The sequence below is a fragment of the Eschrichtius robustus genome, chromosome 1 (assembly GCF_028021215.1).
Source record: "Eschrichtius robustus isolate mEscRob2 chromosome 1, mEscRob2.pri, whole genome shotgun sequence".
Taxonomy (NCBI): domain Eukaryota; kingdom Metazoa; phylum Chordata; class Mammalia; order Artiodactyla; family Eschrichtiidae; genus Eschrichtius; species Eschrichtius robustus.
Genome location: NC_090824.1, coordinates 38,204,023 through 38,229,818, shown reverse-complemented (window position 1 = coordinate 38,229,818; position 25,796 = coordinate 38,204,023). Strand labels below are relative to the sequence as shown.

The window sequence follows — 25,796 nt, the reverse complement described above, 5'->3', positions numbered from 1 at the left end:
CAATATGTGAGTAATGCTTGGATCTGTCTCTGGCTGTCTGTCCCTTGATGTTCTCAGTCATCAACTGTGTGACCCACTTATCTTCCTTCTGATAAAATGGGAGAATCAAAGGGCAGAGAAGAGAGAATAAAAGTGATTTCCAGAGATGGGGGAACGAGGGCACTGCCCTGTTCCCTCAGGATTCCTCCAGCAGGGCTGGTCCAACAGAGTAGGCAGCAAAGCTGAAAGCTGACCTGGCTTCCACCCAAAAAAACTCATCCTCCCTCCTCTCACCATTTTGCCTTAACGCAAGTAAATTATTTTCGTTCCTTCTTTTTCGCTTTCTTTGGGAACAAGAATTCAGGACTTTCATAGTTTAACAAAGCCTTCAGAATAAAGGCTGTATTAGTGAGTCGGGTGGGCCTGAACCTACATGCCCTGTCTCCCCCAATGCACCCTGGGTAGCTCGTGAACCACCCCTCGTCCCACCCCCAGTGCACCCTGGGTAATTCTTGGCCATCCTTGGGACGCAGCTCAGACGTGTCCTCCAGAAAGCCTTCTCTGACCACACTCGAGCAGTGCGCGTGTGCACGTGCAGTGGGGCCCCTTCTGCACGCTCCCACACCCATCCACACTGCCGCCAGCATAGTGATCACTGCACTGCCCTGTACCCTCCTCTCCACGCTCCGTGACAGGACGAGTTGGATCTGGCCTTTACGCTCCCAACACTGAGGGCAGTCCCAGAACCCAATAAACTCTTGAGGGAGGGAAGGACAGAAGGAAGGGAAGGCTGGGCTCAGACTCTCAGCCAGACGGCCACCTTTCCCGGGCTGGCGCTCGCCTCAGGCCTGGTACAGTTCTCTGCAGTCAGAGCTGCCAAGGGAGAAAAGCGTGAGGCCTGAGGAAAAGCAGGCTGGAAGGAATGTTTGTTCTCTGAGAAAACTCAAACAAGAGCTTCAGGGCTCCAGTGACAAAGGTCAGAGCCATCGCTTTGGAAATTCTGCAGTGCGCAGTGGGGCCGTGAGGGTGAGTCAGTTTCTAGTACTCACTCCGCAGATGGCCCTGGGCCTCTAGGTCGGGGGACCATCCAAGGGGGTCTCCAGAACGGCTGCTCCTAACCTGTAAGTACTGGGCTCACTAGAGGCAGGAAATTCCATGTTGTAATGGCTGGCTTTCTTCCCTTCATTCCTGATCCATGTCTAGGTGGTGAATTGGCCATTAAAGAAACCATTTAGGCAGACTTTAGGAACATCTGACTGGGCTCCAAGTGTGCAGGAAGAGGAAAATATAACAGGATGAAGAGATCGGGGCTGCACCATCTCACCTTCATTTCCATTGCTAGCCTGGCTTATGAAAGGAAGTAAAAATGTTTAGGCGCCCCTCTTCGATGTTGTCACTAGCGTTGGATGGAGCTGGGTTCACCCCTTAAAAACACACATGTAAAAGCTCATCTGCGCAGCTGCTGCCATGTTATCAAGCTGAACACACGTTGATCTGAGTAGATTAGAAAACTTGTTCCCAGTGTCTGGGAAGGCAGTGCTTTTAAACAAGTGCTTTTCAAAGAAAGAGCCATTAAGAAGCACTTTGCATACACGTAGGCCCTGAACCTGAAAACAAATAAAAGTCAGATCAGTACCAAAGCAGCAACTCCGAGCATCAGGCTAGAGAATTTGGCTGGCATATTTTAGAGATATGGTTATAAAAGGTTGCTATTCCATTTATCTTTCGTTTCCTGCACAGCTAATGGTAGGAGAAATCAAAAATCATTTTTATGTTGGACTTGCACATTTGTATTGAAACATAGTTGGCTCACAATAATGTGTTAGTTTTAGGGGTACAGTATAGTGATTCAGTTATTTTTTCTGATTGTATTTCATTATAGGTTATTATAAGATAGTGAATGTAAATCCCGGCATTTGTACATTTTTTAATCAACTAGGAAAAATCACATTCTCCTTCATATTTTACTCTTTTTCCAAAAAGAGATTACATTTTTGTGGAAATTTAAATCTGCTCTTTCCATTCACCGAGAGAATCATATTACTCTTGCCTTCGATTGTTCAATCTCAGTTTAGTTTCAGGTTGAGACTTTATTTCATTTCCAGCCATGTAAAGAGCAGCTGGTATCCCTCTATTACCTCTCACTTTTGGACATCATTGCTTGGCGAGGCAATAAGCCTGCTGAGTAAATCAAACTCTCTACTTTTCACTCTATATATGCCCTTCAGGTATGTGAGATGAAACCCATATAAAACACCTCCTACTGCAACTAAGGTTCAAACTGTAATGAGTCAGTTGAGCTAAAGCACAGAGATATTTAATAAAAACACTTTTTGAAATAAATGTTAAGCCCTTCGCATTTCATTATTAGCTTTGCCTTATAGACTATAACATAGACAGGTGGGTTAATATCCTTTGTTTTCAGGGTTTTTTAACATTTTGATGACAAATAAAAGCCGCGAGATTTCCAACAGAAAGGTTGCTTACACGAGTCTATATCCCGAAAGGTGGCTCAAGCCAAATGAAAGAAGAAAATAACCTAACCAAGAAAGAGTCCAGCATCCTTTTCCTTCAGGAGCTTGATATTATAGGGCCTAATCAGGATCAATGAACAGCCTGCAGAGTGCCCTAGTGGCACCAATAGTATCCGCCTCGGTTGAGAAATTTGGACTATGGCTCAGCCCATCTGCTCTCACTGCAGCCCACGGTCGCCTTTCATTTGGCAAGCATGCTGTCAACTTGGTTTAGAATATACACGGGTGAGGCATATGCTTGTCCTTGCTGCCCAAAGAGATGCTGGCATGGAGAAACGTGAAGACTCCTGATTGAAGCTTGCATTTACAGACTCTCCTCTCTTCTCTTCTCCCCTAGTTACTGTGACAGTGGGAGGCAAGCAACACTTGCTCGGACTGTATGACACCGCAGGACAGGTACATTTTTCTTATCTTGATTCATTAAGAGTTTGGAGGGGGGAGAACGACCCATTTGGCTAGGCATTTGGGGACTCACGGTACAGATATTACCTCCTCTGGTCACTTGGGGCAAATTTATTGTCTACCTAAATGACAACCGAAATATTCTGAATATCTGAAAAATATTTATAATTACAGAAAACTAAATCATTGTAGGATTCAAGGTGTTGATAGGCAAATAACCATTCATTTATTGACTGATGACTATCACTAACCAATATAACATATTTGGCCAAGAGTTCCAATTTCTTCCTACCCATACCAATTCCAGATCCAGGATTACTGAGTCAATTTCATAAATTTTAGTTTCACCCATATTTTTTTTTTCATGTTATATTCTTTGCCTGCCCTTTATTTGAATTGCCTGACAAGCTGTGGAAAGGTACAAAAAGAGATAGGGGATGGGGATCAAGGAGTAGGAAGAAGATGGATTAAGTGTTAGAAGGAAGAAAATCCAGGATCCTGGATGTTTTCCCAAAGTGAGGGTCAACCCCTGAATAACCGGGATTAACTCTAAATTCTCCAAGATTCCTGAAATATGCTCATTCTGTCAGAAATATTTCTTCAAGTTGGAGAACCTGGCCAAACAATAATGTAAGGCAATGGACTGGCACCCTCAGTGCTTAATCAGTTAGCACACGGTCTGCTTGGGTGAAAATGCCGCTTTATCTTTTTTTCCTTGCATCCCACACTCCACTACAAAAAGTTTCTAATGTTACAAGTTCATGGGCTAGAGGGGAAGTGGTTAAGCAACTGACAGTTAGGGCCCAATTTCTTTGACAGAGCTTTTGGCACCATACATCCTGGGTCATTTATTCAGGTCAAAATCAGCGGGTTGTTCAGTCTGTCCAAATTCATACATCTTAAGTCCTTTGGAGTGAACATTAGACCATGCTTATTCCCACTGTGAGTTTCCTGGTAATTGTTATTTGTAGTTATGCATTTGTCTAGACTTTTTTCACAATTATCTGGAGATATGTCTTTTTGCTCAATTTGATACCTCTATCCTAGAAAAAAAAATCATAATAAATAAAATTCTCTTTGGGATTTCTGTGTGCATTTGCAAGAACCACTGTATAAATGTCTGTGGAACATCAAAGTCAGATGTTGGGCAGGCCCAAGCAGTGGAGAACTTGGAAAATCTAGCACCAGACTCAAGGCTCCTAAAAGCAACCAGTTTCCCCTCGCTGGCTGATGGGTGTTTTAGCCAACTACTCTCAGGAACTGGAGAGTAGAGGAGACTTCTCACATCAATACAGAGACACACGACTAGAAAAGGATGCCCATAGATGCCCAGACTGGAAAAGTGATTTGGCTCCTCCGAGCTAAGGTACAGGGCTTCAGTGCAGCTCATGCTTGACTGCCCCTCCCCCAGAAATCGTTCCAGCAATAGAGGGAGACTGCTCTTCGGGCTGGAGTTGCCTATCCTCATTCAATCACACAGTCATTGGGGTGTCCCCATCCATCAGGGACTCACAGCCTGAAAAAAGAGTTTATACCCTTTTCCTCCATAATCATATTTTTCTAATATAATCCAGTTTGAAAAATTCAATGCAGCAAGGCTTATTGCCTGATTCTGAAACCTCTTTCTGTTTCCCTTGCCTTCTAAAAATGCTCTCTGTGCCCCTTGTGCCCCCCCAGTTCTCCCCAGTTCTACAGCGATCCACCACAATTGTTCGCTTCTGTGCGTTAATTGCACCCAGAACATCCTCCCTGGCCTCTATTTAATTTTGAATCCAATAAAACTGCATATAAGCAGTTTAATTATTCTTTCCCACTGCTCTGTCCTTAGAAAAATTTAATAATACTAGGATAGGAGTGGAGACTCTAAGGCAGTGGAAAAAATATCTTTAAACTCCAAATTGACCCAAACCTCTGACACAGAAGAAAGTGATGAGCACCGATAGAATATAACAACAAATGGGTTATAGATAGTTCTTCAATTTACCTTTCACTTTAATGCTTTCCACCGGCTGCTTTGAAAGCCCAGAGGTTCACAAGGTTCACGGGGGAGCGTAAAGCACGAAGAAAAGAAATCAGAACACATCTTAAAGCTCCTTATAGGACTAAAACTCTACGATTAGGACCTTGAAAAATGACCTCGAGAATGCCTAAAAGAACTGGAATAATTAAGCAAAACAATTTGAAGCTAGACCTAAGGGAGACCTCCCAGCAGTAAAGGACCGTTAGGTATTGGAATGCATTCCACTGAAGGATGACGCGTAGGAATAATCCATTTTGTGGAACAGTGGTTCTCAGGCTCCAGCAGGGATCAGAATCACCTGTAGGGCTTGTTAAAACCCAGTCACCGGGCCCCACCTGCAGTGTTGCTGATTCTACACGTCTGGGATGGTGCCTAGGTATTAATACTTACGTTTCTGACAGGTTTCCCGGTGATGCTGATGCTGGTCTGTATACCATACTTTGAGAACCACGGTTCTCAAAACCTTACCACTCAGAGTCTGGTCCACCAACCAGCAGCATTGCCAGGGACCTTATCAGAAGTGCAGAATCTCAGGCTCCATCCCCAGCCTACAGAATCTGAAAATGCATTTGAAGAAGATCTCCAGGTGATTCGTATGCACATTAAAATTTAAGAATCATGACCCTCGTAAGGCCACACACTATCAAACTCTTAGAGGATAACATAGGCAGAACACTCTATGACATAAATCACAGCAAGATCCTTTTTGACCCAGCTCCTAGAGAAATGGAAATAAAAACACAAATAAACAAATGGGACCTAATGAAACTTAAAAGCTTTTGCACAGCAAAGGAAACCATAAACAAGACGAAAAGACAACCCTCAGAATGGGAGAAAATATTTGCAAATGAAGCAACTGACAAAGGATTAATCTCCAAGATTTACAAGCAGCTCATGCAGCTCAATAACAAAAAAACAAACAACCCAATCCAAAAATGGGCAGAAGACCTAAACAGACATTTCTCCAAAGAAGATATACAGATTGCCAACAGACACATGAAAGAATGCTCAACATCATTAATCATTAGAGAAATGCAAATCAAAACTACAATGAGATATCATCTCACACCGGTCAGAATGTCCATCATCAAAAAATCTACAAACAATAAATGCTGGAGAGGGTGCGGAGAAAAGGGAACACTCTTGCACTGTTGGTGGGAATGTAAATTGATACAGCCACTATGGAGAACAGTATGGAGGTTCCTTAAAAAACTAAAAATAGAACTACCATATGACCCAGCAATCCCACTACTGGGCATAAACCCTGAGAAAAACCATAATTCAAAAAGAGTCATGTACCAAAATGTTCATTGCAGCTCTATTTACAATAGCCAGGACATGGAAGCAACCTAAGTGTCCATCATCGGATGAATGGATAAAGATGTGGCACATATATACAATGGAATATTACTCAGCCATAAAAAGAAATGAAATGGAGGTATTTGTAGTGAGGTGGATGGAGTTAGAGTCTGTCATACAGAGTGAAATAAGTCAGAAGAGAAAAACAAATACAGTATGCTAACACATATATATGGAATCTAAGGGAAAATAAAGGTCATGAAGAACCTTCAAGGTTCCGTGGCAAGACGGGAATAAAGACACAGACCTACTAGAGAATGGACTTGAGGATATGGGGAGGGGGAGGGGTAAGATGTGACAGGGTGAGAGAGTGGCATAGACATATATATACTACCAAATGTAAAATAGATAGCTAGTGGGAAGCAACCGCATAGCACAGGGAGATCAGCTCGGTTCTTTGTGACCACCTAGAGGTGTGGGATAGGGAAGGTCGGAAGGAGGGAGACGCAAGAGAGAGGAGACATGGGGATATATGTATATGTATAACTGATTCACTTTGTTATAAAGCAGAAACTAACACACCATTGTAAAGCAATTATACTCCAATAAAGATGTTTAAAAAAAAAAAAAAAAAGAATCATGACCCTCGGAGTCTTTGGTGGTTGAAACATTGTTCCTAATGTTAGGAGGATGTGGTGGAAAAGAACCATTACCCAAGTTGATTCCCATGGTTCTAGACTCTGCCAATAAGGCTCTGTGACAAATTTAATTTAGAAGCGTTGTCCCAACATTTCCATTCCCAGCCTCAGGGAGGATAATCTAGCCTCCTCAGTTACATTCTAACAAATGTTGCTGAGGTCACATGGCTAAGGAAGATCTATAACTAATTCAAAATTACTCATCTGGTCAGAGTTACTAACAAGGAAGAGTGGTGATCTCAAAACCAATTGATTAATCCCTGAGCCACAGAAAAAGAAATAAATCTCTGAACCTGGCTATAGGGTTCCATCTTGCTGTGAATAATTAGATTTTCTCACATGAACAAACCAAGGAGCAGTGCCCCTCATCTTTGTCCTGAGCTAACTGTGGCTCAGAGTTAACAAAAACAACTTCAAGAAGCGCATGTGTTCGGAAAGATAAACTGATAGGAACTCGTTATTTCTATCCTCAAAGTCAGCCCTGGACAGAATCATTCGACCTGGTTCCCTCCACTTCGCCACACCTAGTCACCTCGGGCACCACTGCAGCCCTGCCAGCCTCGCCTGAGACACGCTTGCAGCACTGCACGAGCCAGCCAAGCATCTGCCGAAGGCAGGTTATAATGAAGTCACGTGCAAACACTGCCAGCACGTGGTAGCTGCTATTAAACATTAGCTCTCTCCCCAAGCCCCTGAAACAAACTGATACTTGGACTTTGAGTGGAGTCCTTTGAAGACAAAGAGCCTTCAGAACTCTGGTTCATCTGTTGGGTAGAATTCCAAATAGTCGGTTAGGCAATGAAGTGAGGGGCTTTTGTACAGGGTGACTCGGCATGTTACCCCCTCAGCTCACACTGGGGAGGCAATAAGGCCTGGTCTATAAACCAAATCTATTTAGGTCCTGCCAACCCAGCCTATGCGACTCTTGCCCCTCCTAGTGCGTTACGGAGGGTCTCTCTGAAAGGGATTTCTAGAGCTCAGATCTTTGGCTTGACTACAGAGAGTCTGAGAGCTGACTTTTAAACGACGTACTTGCAGGCCAGTTTCTTTAGAGTGTGTCACGAGGGAGAGCAGGAAGCTGGGGTGGGGATACTGCCTCAAGCCTGGGTACTGGCTGGCTAAGGAATGCCAAAGTGGGAGAGGGGCGTTTCCCAGGTCACGGCCTTGAACCAGCCATCCTCGACCCCTCAGCTGACCACCTAGACTGGAACCAGTCCCGGTACTAAGACACCTTGTCTCTTTCTCTCGTGGGCGCTGGCCTACAGGAGCAACGTGGGTAAAACCCTGCTGTGATTGTGGCCTCTCAGGCCAAACTCCAGGATGGACGTATCTCAAAAGCAACATTTGCAAAAGTGGCAGTTAGCAGCACTACCAGGGAAGAATGAGAATCTCCTGGTGTCAGGAGCCTGGCTTCTCAGCAGGATAAACCCCTGAGTTCTCTGCACACAAGCACTGCTGGATCGGGGGCCGTCTGCTTGCGACCGAGCACAGAATGGTGTCTGTCACTGAGAAGCCACAGCAGCTCCGCTGTCACCGGTGACCACGAAAGTCGGGGAGCAGGAAGGCCATCAGCTGTACCCCTCACTCAGCCAGGGCCACACAGCACGCGTCTTCACCTGTTCTGGATTCTGAAACCCTTCTCCTCCCCTCTCCCTGCCCCCTGCCCCCGCAAGGGCTGAAGAGAGAGACATAAGGACCAGGCAGGGAGGCAAGTACACCTGGGGTTCATTAATGGCAACCCAGGGCCAACCTGGAAGGACTGGAGCCTTCCTCTTTGCTATCGGCTGACCCAACAGGCCATCTGGATTTGAACCCAGAGAAGATGTCTCCCTAAACCACATTCTTAAACACTGTGCTGCACTCCTGCCCTATGTGTGCTGTCCGCATTTTCCAAACCAAGCCTGACAGAGATGAGTGTACTTATGGGAGAATATGAAAGTGAGAATGTGTTGAAAATCTGGGGTAGATATCATTAAACCAACAGGGCTTGGAAGCAGAATTCTATTTCCAATTTAACATAGGTGTGGGGGTGGGGAGGGGTGGAGGGAATGCTCGGTGCAAGGCTCCTAGCCTCTCCAAGTGTGGTCCCCAGACCAGCGGTATCAGCACCACCTGGAAACCTGTGACAAATGCAAATTCTCAGACTTCATCCCAGGCCCGCTGCTGAATAAGAATCTGCATTTGAACAAGATCCCCAGGTGATTCAAATATGCATAAAGCTTGAGAAGGGCTGGTCTACTGGTTTCACTTGCTCACCACCTGTGCCATCATGATGCGGCTGTTCCAGGCATATTTCGAACCCAAGGTGTTCGGCCCGTCTGAGGCTGAGGCTGTCACTGAACTTTTCTTGTTTGATAATCACGCATAGTTACCCCAGAACACCAGATTGCCTTCAGACCAAACACTCTCCTGCCTTTGGAGTGAAGCTAGGTGGAAAGCACTCAAAGGCCTACCTTGCCCAAATCCCACCCTTCCCTCCACCCCCATCCCCTCCCCAGCCTCTTTGTCCACTTTAGCCCTTGAAGCCCCCTTTGAGTCACTCTTATAGTCTTCCATTCTCAGTTTCAACATTGGAAGGGGCCTCAAATACCAAATAAACCACTGACCCACTCCTCAGAGCCCCTTTATATCATCTCAACATGTGCACATCCAACCAAGACCCCAAACGTGCCCCATTGCAAAAAAAAAAAAATCACCCGAGTTATCAGCTGGTACAAATTCAAGTCCCCCAAACTCCCAGCACCCAGGCCTCAGTGTGAGGGGACACTTACTTTTATTAATCCTGAACCCACTGCCGTGTGTCATAGCTGCAGCCAGTGGCAAACGGGGGCTGAAATGAGCCCGACCAGCCTAGGTGTGAGCCTTCTTTAGAGGTACGTTTGCTCTGTAGTCCTGATTAAATCACTCAGTGTCTAGACTTGAGCTATGACAGAGTCACCTGGAGGGCTTGTTAGGACAGAGGTGGAGCAGCCCCTCCCCCAGAGCCTCAGCTTCAGGAAGGCTGGGTGGCACCGGGGAATGTGCATCCCTAACAAGCTCGCAGGTGATGCCCATGCTGGGAGTCGGGGACCCTACTTTGGGAGCCACTGCACTAACTGACCTCTAGGACCTCTTCCAGCCTTGAAATTGTATTTTCCCAATTCAGTCAAATAACTATTCTACATTATTCTATTATCAGAGAGCTTACTAAAAGCGAGAGAGACTTCACCTGTCTCATTTTCACATAAATCGAATTGTTTCCCATATTTTCATTTTTTTCCCCCACTAGCTTGCCAATTCTTATTCGCCTTATATAGTTCATATAGCATCCTGAATGCTGTATGCTAGACATTCCGTAGGCAATTAATAAATCTTTTTAAATGGAATTATACAGCAGGACTAAGGTTTCCACAGAAGAGAGATCCAGAATACAGAGCAGGATAAAGCCCAATGAAGGACACAGTCAGAAGTCACTCAGCTGGACCTACCAGGAGGGTAAATTATCGAAAAACCAAACTCTTTTCACCTTCCCACCTACAGTTAATCCAGCAACCAGGGGTCTTCCTAACTTTTCCATAATGTGAGCAGAATTCCTTTGAGAGCTTCCAGGTAAAGAATCAAGTAAACATGATCCTTTCAGACTACCAGTTATTTGCTTATCTAGTTGTGACCCAACTTACCTAGTTTTGACATTTCTCTCAATTGTGCTGCTTTTTTAAGCTTTGAGGTTTTAAATATACAGTGTCTGCTGCCATCTGGTGGTAATTTCTGGTAGATGCAGGCCTAGAGATACGCCTCTCTATAGCTCTGTAGAAACAGATACCATACCCACCCCATGGTCTCTAACATTTCTTTTCCTAGATCCTTGGGTAAAGCATGAATCCATATGAAGATTCCTGGATAACTGAATTTTCAAGAAAATGCTCAATCTGTCCCTTAAAATTCTGGGCTGAAGCAAATTGTGTGGTCACAATTAAGAGCTAGAGCTGGATTCAGGCTAAATACCCCCATAGCTCTGTACCAATGGTCCAATGAATTTCTCTAAACCTTAACTTCCTCTTCTATGAAATTCGGATGTTGACGGTACCATCTTTTCAGTGCCAGTGTGAGGATTCAACTAGATAATGCACATAAGAGCTTGAAACAGTGCCTGGCCCTTAGTAATAAGCCCCTGATACATCCTCTGTTGACAGTGAAGATGATGTAAATCAGTTGTTCTCAACTCCACGCCAACCTCAGACCAATGAAATCAGAATACCCAGATACCCAAGCCCACTCTCCAGAGATTCTGATTTCACTGGTCCCAGAGTAGGGGAGGTAGAGGCAGGTAGTTGGTTAGCAGGGCATCAGGATGTTTTTAAAACTCCCTGGATGATTCTAATGAAAACTACTGCAGTAAATGATCCACAGAAAAACCATGTGTTCATTTGCAGGTCACTGCAGACCGGGTGTCATCAAAATCAGTCAACAGCATTTATGGAATATTTGCTATGGACAGAGTACAAGTGGGGCATGAGAAAAAAACAACACGGCCCCTACTCCATTTATGACAATGCAGATGAGAGGATGAAGTGGCAGGGAGCAGGTGGTATCATGAACAGCTGTAGATTGTGGGCTGGGAAGGAGAGTTCTTGGCTTGTGGGCTTCACAGCTACTGTGAGAAAGTCCCAGAGAGAAAGGAGAGAGGCAGAGAGACTGTGAGACAGATTTGGCTTTCAGGGCTAGCTGTGGAAAGAGGAGGAGTCACTGACAAGAGACAAGCTGTCCCCTCCCACACTCCCACCCCTGCCACGCAGGGGCACACACACACACACACACACACATAGCCATGGGCACAACTTGACTGAGATGCAATCGTAGGCCTGGCCCAATCAGTTTTTAAGCAATGTACTCAACCACAATGACTGATTTTTTTGTGTGTTCTTTTAGTTCACTTTTTAGGATTTTAGGATTTTTTAGCATCCTTGCCAGCTTGCATTGAATTTTGCTTAGATTTTGTTAGTATTAGAAGTAGTAATAGTGCCAGCCATGCATATTGAGCCCCTGTGTGCTGGGCACCTTGAGTAAATGATAGATAAATGCACGGCTACCAACCAGAGGTGACCACCGTCGACATTCTAAGGGGCTTCTTCCCCTTGGAAGGGGCATACGTGTACGTGGCTGTGTGCACCCCCTTTTTATAAAGACATTGTTAGGGTCAACAGAAAGATAGTGCGGTCAATATGTTTAAATATCCATGACCTGTTAAGTTGAAAAAAACAAGTGTCACAACAATATGAGCTATATAGTCAATTTCTTTTTTAAATAAACATGTGTATGTTATATACGTAAATAAATATTAAAAGTTCGGAAGGATACTGTTACATAGCTGCTTCCTCTGGGAAGAGAGGAAAAACTCTTAGAGATCAAGTGCAGGATGGGAACAAAGGTTTACTTCTACTCTACGTACTTCCGTAATGTTTGAATGTTTGCAAAGAGCATATACAAATTCTGTAACGTTTTTAAGTGTTAGGAAGAGTAGTAAGGACAGACCCTAATAAATGAATTGAAACGTTGCCCATGTCTATGTACACATGTATAAGTGTGAACATATAGATTTGATTGCACCTATGTATGTATGTATAATGTGTGCCTGTACGTAGTGTGTATATGTACATAAATGACACGTAGTGTGTATGAACATTTTGTCATATTGTGGTATGTGAGAACACGTGTGTATACATAGTATATACATGTAAAGTATACACACACATAAAGTTACTTTGGGCTTATGTGTTACCAAATTCTATGAAAATAGATTAAACCTTCTAATGAAATAGCGGATTTTACCTTGGAACCTCCTAAAACATTTTACATACAATAAAAGGTACTTGCTGACATTTTCCCAAAGTTGAGATAATCCAATGTTTTTCTTTGTCTCTATCATCTCCCACTAAAACAGCATATACGTAAACACCGTATGCGAACAGGAACTCTTCAACTAGAGCATATTCTGGTCTGAAAAGTCTTTGGGGAAAAGTCATTAATCTGGCATTTTATTTATTAGGCCACAGTATGGCTTTTAGGTAGATTTATAAACAAATCCCCAAATTCCTAGCTCTAAACCCTCAGACAATATATTTCTTCAAATACTGTGGTGTATGATTTGGCAACAACGCTTTGCTTTGCATTCGAGTTAGCTTATTCTAAATTAAATTTCAATGCAATTTTTTTAATTATATAAGGAGAGAATTTCTGTGCCTTGGCCAATGACCCACTAATTTAAATCCCTATTCAATACAACACAATTCCCAAGGGACAGGAGAATTGCAATAATTCTTACTGAGTTATACACATTAAATGGATGAACTTCATGGTATGTAAATTACCACACTAAAGCTATTTTAAAATTTTTTTTTAGGTTTTTTTTTTTTTTTTTTTTAGTTCATCTTAAACGGAGGCGATTCATAATCTCTATACAGAACAAACAGGTGTTTTCCGGATTGATGGCTCCTTCACTTCTTGTAATATAGGGAACCACCAGATTCCAGGGTCAGGGAAGGAATGGGGTCGAAGGGCACGACGGTGGAATCTTTCCCGAGTCACTCCCTGGAACTGCGTGGCCACACCTCACCCCAGCTGTACAAACGCACTAACTCTTTGCTCTTCCCGCAGGAGGATTACAACCAGCTGAGGCCGCTCTCCTACCCCAACACGGATGTGTTTCTGATCTGCTTCTCCGTCGTAAATCCTGCCTCTTATCACAACGTCCAGGAGGAGTGGGTCCCGGAGCTGAAGGACTGCATGCCTCACGTGCCTTACGTCCTCATAGGGACCCAGGTTCGAAGGCGGGCATGGCAGGGAGGGTCGGTGGGTGGAGGGTTTGTGAAAATGAAAAGACCTTTTCGGCATCTCCTGAACATCCTATTCTATAAAACACTATAGAAGAGTGTCTCAGATACATTAATCCTGTGAACAGCCTTTATTAAGAACTGAATGATTATTTAGCCCATGGTTGAAAAGACAATAAAGCTATTTAATATGAAACAGGAAGTTTTGATGGGGCCTTTAAAAATTCATCTCTCCGCTTTTTGCTTTTAAATAACAAAGTAATTTTTTAAATAGACAGCCTTGTCCAGTCCTGAGCCAGAGGAATGAGGTGCAGATGTCAATTACACTTATTACATTATATTTTTTATATCTAAAATCCATGATTCTTTGAAAGTCACAAAATAGGTGTGAATGTCAAAATGACCGCAGCAATCAGAAAGGCTCATTATGACAAAAATTCTTCAGAAACAGCCCTTGAAAAGGACGACAGAAATTCATTGTTCTCTATTCCCTTTAAGCCCCCGATCTCTCAGATCTTAAAAAAACATTAAAACAGATATATACCAGATAAAGCTGTGATTGTAAAAGGCTTTAAAGTGTTTTGAAAGCTAATAAAGTTCCATAGTTTGAATCTCCAGCAGTAAGCCAGTTGCACAGATGCATTAAAGATTGTTCCAGCTTTTTATAATTTTAAATAGATTTTGTTCTTTGCTATGTTAAAACCCAAATTACTATCCCAAAGACATATGGAAATGTAATGATACCAAAGAGCTTTATTATCTGTTTCACATGCTGCTGCTTTCTATTTCTCATTTTACATTGTGCTTCACAAAGAGAAATTTTTTAAAAAGTAAAAGAAAGGAAAATATTTCCTAGAGAGTGTATGGACAGATAATTAATACATCCATAAATCAGAATACAGTTAATGCTTCTGCCCTGAAAGATAATTATTAGTTTGTTTAAATGAAATCTTTTGCCTTAACTCCAGACGATAGTGTCTGACCATTTGGTGGGAAAATATGTGATGGGACATGTAAACATCTTTGTATGATTTGAATCCTTTTTATAACTGGTGGGCACTAAGTTGAAAAATTAAGGCCAAAACAAAAATGCCCACACACACAAATTAGTAAAGCTGAGAAATGTGCTTACGGGACCCTAATATATGAATATATTATTTTTCCTTTAAAACACAAGCCTTTATGTGCCCACATTTACACCCATGTATGTATGCATGTATTCACACACACAGTGAGATTTTAAAGCAACTTAAATATTTAATTAAATTATCAACCCTAATCCAAACATAGATGCTATTTTCGAAGTAGTTCTGCCTTTGAAAAGATTAATGCTTATTCCTTGAGCAAGCCCTTTGGAAATTCCTTTTTAGGACTTGCCTTCAGAGCCTGCAGCACATTTGTTAGAATATCCTCACAGGTGGCAAATCTTCATCCCTTTGAGGGTGAAGATTTGGTTTGGAAACTGTGCCCCCTCCAAAAAAAAAAAAAAATATATATATATATATATTCAGAGCCAGGAAATAAACTATTAGATAATGAGTAGTATAACCAGGGATCAAATGAGGCATCACCGTACAGTAGTAAGACTGATTGATTATTTTGTATATCCTATAAGTGGGACTTGGAAATAAACAGGAAATTTCAAAAACATTTGCAACAGCTACAGAATCATTCGAATCAGCTCCCACGGTAATAGCTTTGAAGGGGAAACTATAAGGAAAGCCTGGTGTATACACTTACAAAGAACTCACTCTAATTTTTAGACATAATATGGCCATGTGTATGTGCTTCCTTAAAGAAAATTCATAGGTGTCAAGGGGAAAAACATCTCTATTATGTCACAGTTTTAAACATCTGGTGAGGCCTGAAAAAATAAATAAGTGTATCACATGTGTGTTTTTTGCCAGATTGATCTCCGAGATGACCCCAAAACCTTGGCCCGTTTGCTGTATATGAAAGAGAAACCTCTCACTTATGAGCATGGCGTGAAGCTTGCAAAAGCGGTACCGATTTGAATTTCATTTTAAATGGATGCTGAGAGAAGAGTTTGCTGTATGCTTTGGAATGGAAGAACGACATCGGCTTTTGCTTTAAAATACAATGTGTTCAGAGTCATCTCTCTGCTTTATACGCTCCCCTCTATTCTCGTCAGGCTGGGAGGGACCATTTGGTTAGCATTCTTGTCAGCCAGCACTGTCTGTTTTTCATTAAGAAACTTGGTGAATTTAAACAGCTGAAGCACTTATTATTTGATTTAGCAACCTCTAAAATTACCCATTTGCCATATTAAGTATGAATAATGGGAATCATTAGAGATATATATTTGTAAATTTCATTGCTTATTATCCATGTGACTCATTTAAATGACTCCATAAAAGGCATTTTGTGATTTTCCCGGGAGAGACTTCGATTTCCATCTGGCAGGGTTATATTTGTTCGGTATTTCTCACCCTGTAATGAATAGCCACTTAGAGAGGCTGGATTTTGTCACAAACAGCATCTTAAAAGAGTAACATAGACCAAAAGGTAACTAGTTGGAGAATCCAAGTGGCTATTCGACAGATAATAGCTACTTGCTCACAGCTGGAACAGTTTCCACAGACCTTTCTTCATTCTTAAGAGCTTAACAGTGATTTTGTTGGGCAAATGATTCAGACCAAGTCTTTGTCTCCCATTTACCACCAAGATGCGTACAAAGGCAGACACTAAAATGAACACAAGAGGATGAGGTACTATATGCAAGAGGAGGGTTATAAATCATATTTCCATAACCTCCTCATTGATTTAGTCACAAACCCATCAAGCCCTGCCAGAGGTTTCAGAAATTCCTCTTTTACTTTCTAAAGTAACTAACCCTGCAAATGTATGCCCTGGGGCAGAGTTAGGGGTCCCTCTTTTAAATAGGTCAAGAATAACATTAACTACCAATTCTTTGTGAATAAAAATGCATGCATTTCTCTTATTAAAACTTTCTTATAGGCAACAAAATTAAGCGATACACTCGGATAGAAATGGGTTAAAGTTATGTTTTATGGATGCAATATATGAGAACATCTTACAAATATTTGAGAAAGTTAACGCTTCCTACCTCTATGGATCGTAATGTCAGAACCAGCAGTGTGAGCCATCCATTGCGTTCTCACTAAGCACTTTACAAGCTCTGTCTATTTCAGCCTCATGCTCACCCTCAGGCACATAGTCCTGGTCTCCTCTTACAGGTGAGGGAACAGAATCTTAGGGAGATGAACACGTTTGATTCATACAGCTGATAATAACACAATAAAACAACTCTAAGCCAGCTCTGTGGACGTCATCCCCATGCACCTGACCTTGTGTAAACTCTCCTCCAGCCATTTGTTTTTCCTCCTATAAGATGGGCATACATCTACAGGTTCTTCTACCTTTTCTTCACACATCCAGCTTCCATTCTCTCCCTAAGGTACATAAATATATAGCTCCATAAATGATTGTATGTGATTCCCAGCTAGGCATTTTTCACAAAAAGGAGGTCCCGGAAGCCTCCTTTTTGCAGGAGCTTGTTTTCTGTGTCTCTTGCTTCTGGCCTCTCTCCCACCACCATCCTGTCAGTGTCCTAGACTGACTTCTCATTTGGGAAGTCGTTTTTTCCCTCTGAGAAGAAGTTGTTCCAAAGCCTCCCATCTCATTTCATATTTATTTTAGGAACAATGGCTGAGTTCACCACTTCATTGCCTTTTGCCAGTTTCTCCTAGCAACTGCTCTCAGATACTGAGAGAATCATGTTTAGCTAACAAAATCCAATTTAGAAGAAAACCAAGCAAGAGTTTAACTTGTTTCATCACAATTCGTGTAATTATAGAGATGCTTTAAGTTTCTCTGCTCCCTGACTTTCCTGTCAAGTAGTTTATAATAACAGCTAACATTTATGGAGTGTTTGCAGTGGGCTGGGTTTCATGCCAAGCGCTTTACATGCTTTGTCTTAATTAATCCTCACAGCAACCCCCTGAGGTGTATATATTATTACCTCCACTTTCCTAGAGGAAACTGAGGCTCAGAGAGACTAAAGTCACACCACTTGAAAGTGGCAGAGCCAGGATATGAAACTGTGCTTTAACCACCATGCTCTTCTGCTTCCCTCCTATAATCTGAAAAGAAACCCTTAGGTTTGGGGCTTCTTTGTTTACAGACTGAAGCCCCATATTTAATGTGTATATTCTCCCCATAGCTTAAAGGCTTTGCAAGTTCAGATTTTTTTATATCTTTTTGTTCAGTACTTTTCAATTTCCAAAACATTTTTTATCTATCATCTCTTTTTGGACTCAAAGGGCATTTTATTTATAAAGGACATTTTCATATTGTACATATTTCCAGTTCTTTACACTCCAAAGTCAACTACATTTACATAAATGTTTTATATCAATTTATAATAAATATTCATTGTTATCCCTTTACTTGTTTTATCCTCCCTCTTCCCTTCATTATTGTGTTTTTTAATCTTCAGCCTACTTTTCCCATGCTTTTCTCATTTGTGTATGTCCCTACTACCACTGGACTTATTTGGCAATAACTGATACCTAATATGTGTCACTTTAGCTCTAAGATGATACTTTTGTGCATTCTCTTTCCCAATTCCATTGGATACAACCTAAACATGATTTTCTAAGCTCAGACTTCCTAAGGTATTTCTTGATAAAACACCTGACCATCTTTCCTTTTTTGGTCTTTGGCCTCTTTTGGGCCTCTCCTGCCATCTTCTTCACCCTGTGCCTTTTTTATTGCTGTTCTCACTCTTTGTCTTAGCACCTGTTTCCCCCTGGATTTTTAACTTGCACCAGTGGGGTTTAAAGCAGCAAAACTGCAACAAAAATCCTGTCATCAATGCTCATGGAGTCTTTAGTTCCCTCCCCCTGACTGCAAGAGTCACCATTACCTTCCTTGTTTTGTATGCCGGCCATTTCCTCCTTCTCCCATGGTCATTAGAAATCAGTCACTTCACCTCTGGGGTCTGGGCTACAGAGGTGAGAGAGAGATAGCCCCTGCCCTCAAGAGACCCACAGGCCAGAAGATGAGAGAGATAGACAAACAAAAGTACACCAACTGAACAAATACAACAGAAAGGTACACAAAGGGCTGAGGTAACAGAAAGGAGAGAGTGATGGACACATTCAGGGGAGGAGGACTCAGAGACGATTTCTTGGAGTAGTTGAGAACTGAGCCAGGTTTACAGGATAGGAACAAGTTTGTCAAATGGACAAAGTTAGGGGACTGGGGAGACGAAATTCCAGCTAGGGAAACCAATACATGCAAGTAATGGGCCAAATTTCACCCACAAATGTTTTGATCAACCCACACAGGTATTTTTGATGTGATTTAGTGGTCAACACTGAACAATCTGGAAACTTTATGTAAATATACACATTTCTAGCTTCTTTTAAAAAATCAGTACATCCGGCAGCACTATCCAGAGTTTCCTCATCAACTGCAACTTTTCAACAGTCTTTTAAACAATGTATATACCCTTCAGTAAGCCACAGTCCCCACCACTCCATAATAACCTACACTCAAGCAGTGCCCTCACATTACCCACCCTTGCATTGGCAAATTCTGCCAGTTCTTGAAAAAAACATCAGCAGCAAATGCATGCAGCCTGGAAACCCTTCTCCTCTTTCAGCAATTTGGTCATAATGTTGATTTGTTGAGATGGAAATTCTCTCACAAGCTATTTGGCTCCTTTTCCTTTGCTTGGCTCTCAAGTTGCCCTCTCGCTGCATGTACCCTTCCTAGTTCTTAAATAAGACATAAGGAACTTCTCTGCTATTAGCCACTCCTTAAGATACAAGCCCACTCTGTTCATTCTACTGACATGTCTCCTCTCCATTTACAGGAACTGCCTTACTTTTCCTTCTCTTCTTCTCTCACTACTGTCACTCAGCCCATAACAGCATCTCCATTTGTTCGTTAGTTTTGCTCTTTCAAACATATTTCTTTACACTTGCTAGAGAGAGCACAAGAGACTGGTTAAGACCCTGGCTCAAGAGACAGACAAATTCAAATCTCTGCCATTTTCTTAGTTGTGTGGCCTTAGAGAGGTTACCTAACCTCTCTGGACATCAGTTATCTGAGCTGCAAAGGAGAATGGTGATAGACTTACCTCCCGATTGAATGAGTCAATGTACCATGAGATCTAGCTCAGCAAGCTAGAGTTGTTGAAACTGTGTCCTCTCAGACACGTCTGCAGCTGGGAAGACCTCTCCACCTTTATTCTTTCCAGTTATACCTTATCTTGTTCTAGAACGTGTCCCACCTCCATGAGGACCATCTGGAAGAAATACTAGGTTTTCTTCCACTTGATTGGTCATTGTGAATTTGCCTGTTTTCTAATTTCTTCTTGTCGGACTCAAAATGTTCTCTACACCTCTGAAAAATTTCCCAGCATCTGAGACAATAAGTTTTAGCTTTTATAAAGTTAGCAGGGAAGTGTTCTCTCAGTTTACATTTCTCAATCTCTAGTTTGTTCTTGAAAACACATCATTTTGGTAAAGCATGTCCCAGATTGCTAGCATGTGTATCTAAACAAAGATCTGTGAATCCTGAGCGCTTACAGATGGGTTCTAAATATTTGACTGTGTAGATCACTTTGCTCCAAAAGGCAGATGAAGTTGCTGCTGTAAGAGAGGTTGTATTTCCTTGGGATGGTTTTCCATTTTGCATCTTTGAGGGCACACATTTTTTCTTCAGCAGTCCCTATAACATGGCTGCGCCTTTTCCCTGAACCTGAATAAATTCTCCTCTCTGACCCTCAGACCCCTTGAACCATGGTTAACAATACTCATCTCACAACTGGGTTCTGGTTCTCACACATATTTCCCAAATCACACCCAAAATCTGTTTGCTACTTTTCCTGGAACTATCAGTACAAAATAATGTTATATTAACCCAGTTATACAATAATGCCTTGATCTGCTGTTTCATTACCTTCGGAAATGTCTGAATTGGGAAAGACAAGTTTGGACTCCTCCTGCACCATCAAAAGACAAACTCTGACACGCTGTCAGCAGCACTGTGGGATGGGAGGTGAGGGGGTGGGGAGAGGGGACAGGAGGAGGAGAGAGTGTGCTCGCCCGTCTTGCAGGACCAGACAGTCCAGAACTCCACGTGTGAGCCCAGAGCAGCCCAGCTCTCCTGTAATTTCCAGAATCAACTGAGGCTTGTGATCATTAGTGGGGAGGTATTCCGGATGGAACAGCCCCACAGTGCTTTCTGTGTATTTTTTCAGGATGACTGACAAGAGCCAGCACATTACAAGCACTCATTCAGTTGACACATTCACTAGATTAGTGTGCTTTTCACATGTGTTCGTATCGAATACCGAACACAATCCCAAAATGTGACAGATGACATTTCAGAACATTATTAGGAAAAATTTCTCTATCCTTTATCCCTCTCTTGCATTCAATTGTTTTTAATTATATTAAAAAGCCATATTCTAATCCAGACCATGGTCAAAACGAAACCATAAAATAAGTTATCAATATCTAACATCTTTTCTTTGAGTATTTTCCTTTGGCTCATACAGTAACCATTAACCATACAGGAAAAAAGCAAGTGCATAATATCTGGATACCACCAGAACAGTTTTACCTCATGCTTAGCTTTCTTATCTGTGGACTTTCAAACAGGTAGGCAGCTTCATTTCATTAACTGTCAGCTTGACCAGCTTCTTGCAGTGTTGAGTGACGAGGGTCACAGTTTCCGTCATGGAACTAGGAAAATAACACACATCAAGTGACCCAGATGCTAGGTCTAGATCATTTACTTTCTAGTTGGATGTCCTTAAACAGTACATTTCACCTTCTGGGGCTGTTCCCACTCTATTCTAAGCTAAGTCACCAGTCCCTTTAATCCACACATTACAAACTGGCTGGTTGCTGCCAAAGACATCCCACATCAGCAGCTTGCTTGGACCACAGAGTGTTTTTAAATTGGTAAATATTAACTAAAATCCAAATGTCCAAGTCCTCTTGAAAAATACAAAGATGGCAGTGATGAACCAACGTTCCTGCCTGGCAACAGTTGCCTAAGCCGAGTAGACTACCAGCTCTGGAGGGGGTGTTTACTTCACAGGCCACCACAGACTCTACCTCTTCCTGTTGTCTGGCACCAGCGCTGCTTTACTCAGTTACATAAGCTATTGGCCCTAATCGGCATGTGATTTTGCTACCCTGTTTTAGTCATTTATCTGTTGTTGGTTTCCAGGAGCTCACCATCCAGCCATCCTCTTCTGAGTACACTGTAATTTTTCAAAGTTATTCTTATAATGTAAAGCATACAATAGAAGCATTTATCCAGATATCCTTAATATTAAAAGGTCCACATCAAACTCTTAGCTCATATTGAGCTTGGGAGCAATTAAAACCCCGGGTCTCCCTCACATGAATTATCTCATGAAGTTGACTGCCAACTTCTGGTCTGCTCTACCCTGCAATTTTTATAATGAGAATCTATGGCTCTGGCCTGAATTTTTATATTTCTCATAGGGATCTTGTGATTATCAAATACATCATAATATGAAATCATCAAAAGCTTTGAAACAAAGCCCTAAGCAAGCACAAAATATTTCCTCATTTAAATACACATAGGCTGTATACTGACAAGGAGGGTGTCTGTGTCAGTAAATGCATTTTATGATTTTTATTTTTAGTGTTTTGGAGTTTAACTGCTTAAAGATATGCCTTTTAATGTATCTTAAAACTGAATAATATGACCAATCAGATATTACTTTGCTGAGAGATACCTTGTCAGAAGAGCATTTTAATCAGGAATGACCTATAAAACCATATCACCCACTCTCTTTCTATGTGCTTTATTAACCAAGTTGACACCTTGCCCTACTATATACAGAAGGGAATATGTTTTGCTTGCACCAGATTTACATGTTCTGCATACAAATGAGAAGGTACTAAAAACAACATCATGTACCCAGTTGTTCACAATATATATTTAAACCATATCACTGGTTTGAATCCTCTCTTAATTTTTATATTCTTTATATTCTTATATTTAGGAATAAATGGTTATGGATCACTTTCAGAATCTGTTGCTTATCAAAAGCAATCCACAATCATTTATTATTAATATCAGAAAGCAAAAAAATATAAAAATACCAAAAATCAGGATAGCAGATGCAAATTGAAATGCAGAAGAAAAAGACATGATCCAAACCATCCCCCAGGCTGTTTGTGAGACAAGCAGCAGCAGCACTTGGCTGAGCAGAGGGCAGACACCGCTGTGCTTTTCTCTCTTTTTCTCCTCTCATGCCTTTCTCTCTTGTGTGTTTAAGATTGGAGCACAGTGCTACTTGGAATGCTCGGCCCTGACTCAGAAAGGTCTCAAAGCCGTTTTTGATGAAGCGATCCTCACCATTTTCCATCCCAAGAAAAAGAAGAAACACTGCTCCAAGTGTCACAGCTGCTGTTTAATTATCTGAGGTAGCTTGAGACCCACCTCCACCGCATCTAAGGGTAAGAATGGCAGCCAACCTCCGAGACCCAGCTCAAGCCAAAAGGAGGGCATGACCAGAGAGGAAGTCCCTGACACAGAGGCTTGCTCCTCCGCCCTGTGAGCCCTCCCGAACACGGCACACTATCAGCCAACTGCCACATCCTCCCTACCAGCCAGAAGCACCCACGTTGCACACTCTACGGGAATGCTGAGCCCGGATTGCAGCCCGTGCCACTGCTGACCACGTAGGAAACAAAGTCAAAGGCCATCTTGCATTTTTCACCGCCCCCTCCAAGAACATGAAGCTGATAGGAAATCACCACGGGAAAAACGAAAAAAGAACTCGGTTCCTGTATTGGTGGCCTTACTTGATATCTTTTACAAAACATGGGAATACAATACTAACCTTTTTTTTTTTTTCTGAATCTGCTCTTCTACTATGTGTCTTACATTCATTTGTATTATTTTAAGAAATTTACTAATTTACCAGTTTACTCAGGCCTTATAAATCCACACCAAATTAGCCTAAAGACAAAGGGTTTTATATCCATTCCTATTTCAGCATGTTTCTACCAAAGCTATTAAAACCAACACGTACCTCTGAGCGCCTGACTATAAGGAGATACAAGAAAATGTTGAAACTTTTGGAAATATATGGAGCCATAATTTTTGAAACTGATTGAAAGAAAACACCATCTGAATTATTGCAGGTCCACATTTTTTGCCTAAGATTCACCCCAGATATGCTTCCGTTGATAGGTAGCCTTATTTTTTCCACATTATATTGTGATGGAAAATTGCAAATGAACTGTGTTTAAGAAAGTAGTATTTCTGCTTTTCAGTCAAACTGATTGGGGAGAGAATGTGGCAGACCTATATTTTAAAAGATTCTTTATTCAGCAAAGTGAACTTTCCCGCTCCCTCCCTTCCCCATTGCATGCCCCTTTCCTTTCTTGATTTCACACTCTCTCCCACGCCCAATAATAACTTTATTCCAAAGAAGGATCGGGCCATGGGGCGTGAAAAAGTTAAGTGTTTAAAAGTCCCCAAAGCTTAAGCAAAGTGCCTCAATTTTCCCTCTCACTTCAACTGAAAGTGCTTCTCTCCTTGTCCATGGGAGCTCCCATTCTTTTTAAATGATATTTTCCAAGTACAACTGGTACTAAAATATTGCCCCTCCCTATTTCCTGTACTCATTGTCCCAAATGTGTATTTCAGGGCTAGATCCATGGGTACCAAGCTCTGGATCCCCTGCTTCCAAAATGATATGCTCCATGGAACAGGGACTTTGGCCTTGGGGAAGTGACTCTTCCAAACATCCAGGGATTCTTGTATCACAGAGTGAGTTATTTCCTAGCTTTTAATTAGAGACTGTGAAGGCTTCTAATTAGTCTTATTTGCTTACAGTTACTCTGGAAACACCCAGGTAGGCACTTTATTTTTTATTTCAATTGCATAAGCAGAGTGCCTCTTTGCAGCATGAAATTACACAAATTTTAGTTTAAGAATTTCCAGATTCACACTCCTGTTGGAAAAATCCAGTTTTCCCAGTTCCTTCTGCTCCTGGAGGAAGCACATTAAAAAAAGAAGTGTATGGTGTGGGTCTTCTCTGTTAAGACCTTCCATGAAACCCCCTCAGTTTTGGGGGTTTTGTTTGTTTGTTTAGAATTTTTGAAATGTGCTTTCCCTACTACATTTCAAGTTTTATTTCCCTTCTCCCCTATCTAGTTGCTAAACATTTTCTTGAACACACACACACATCCCCCAACCTAAAAGAAAACGGGAGTTTTGTAAGTCAAAGCTTGACATTTAGAGAAAACAATGACTTTCTCTCTTTGTAAATGGAAATCAACCATGTATAAACTGTAACTCTGCAGAGGTTATGAATTCATCCTTTACAAACAATAATGAGCATTTAGCCCTATAATAAATGAAGTGCCGTTAGCTGGTTTTGTTACGTTATTGTGTGGTCGTGTCTTGCTAAAGAGCCACTCCTCACATCTCATTGATGTGGATGAAAAATTGAGAGCAGTATGTTTGCTCGGCCAAGGAGAATTTTCCAGATGTGTGCACTCAACAGCCGAACGGTTCCCCAGGCCATCACCTCCCTAATGGGCCACAGAGGTTAACTTGTTCATAGTGGGAGATCTCTCTCTCACCGGGAACCAGAACCTGGAGAGAGACTGTTAGTGTCTGTGTGGCGCACAGGCTCTTAGCAGGCTTATGAGCTAATTGTTGAATAAAATAATGAAGAACAAAGCAACCTAAATGTGTTAATGTCGTTCCACCAAATTAATCATGTATTCCCTGTTTCATGGCGATTGGTAGTTCATTTCACTTAAAAAAAAAAATGTTTTCTGCCATAAGATTGAATAAAACTATATTCTGAAACCAAAGATAAAAAGACATAGAAATCTCAACAAGGATCCTTTAAAGGTCTACACTATCTTCCAAAGTCAAGAAGGGGCAGCTGATCTCCATTGGAGGGTAGAGTCTTAACTTTTCAGAGATGGAAGAAGCTATAGTCCAATCCCTTCATTGTACAGATGAGAAAACTCAAGCCCAGATGAGTTAA

The 25,796-nt window shown here is 41.8% G+C and overlaps 1 protein-coding gene across 1 annotated transcript in view; it reads left to right on the top strand.

The window, feature by feature from the left end:
- The window catches only part of RHOJ (ras homolog family member J), an 81,616-nt gene extending 57,970 nt beyond the window's left edge, over positions 1-23,646 (top strand). Inside the window, exons 2-5 of the mRNA XM_068544368.1 lie at positions 2,851-2,909; positions 13,566-13,730; positions 15,649-15,744; positions 23,061-23,646. Coding sequence (XP_068400469.1) covers positions 2,851-2,909; positions 13,566-13,730; positions 15,649-15,744; positions 23,061-23,207 — 467 coding nt within the window. The 3' untranslated portion in view covers positions 23,208-23,646. The remainder of the gene's footprint in view (positions 1-2,850; positions 2,910-13,565; positions 13,731-15,648; positions 15,745-23,060) is intronic.
- The last annotated feature ends 2,150 nt before the right edge of the window (positions 23,647-25,796 follow it).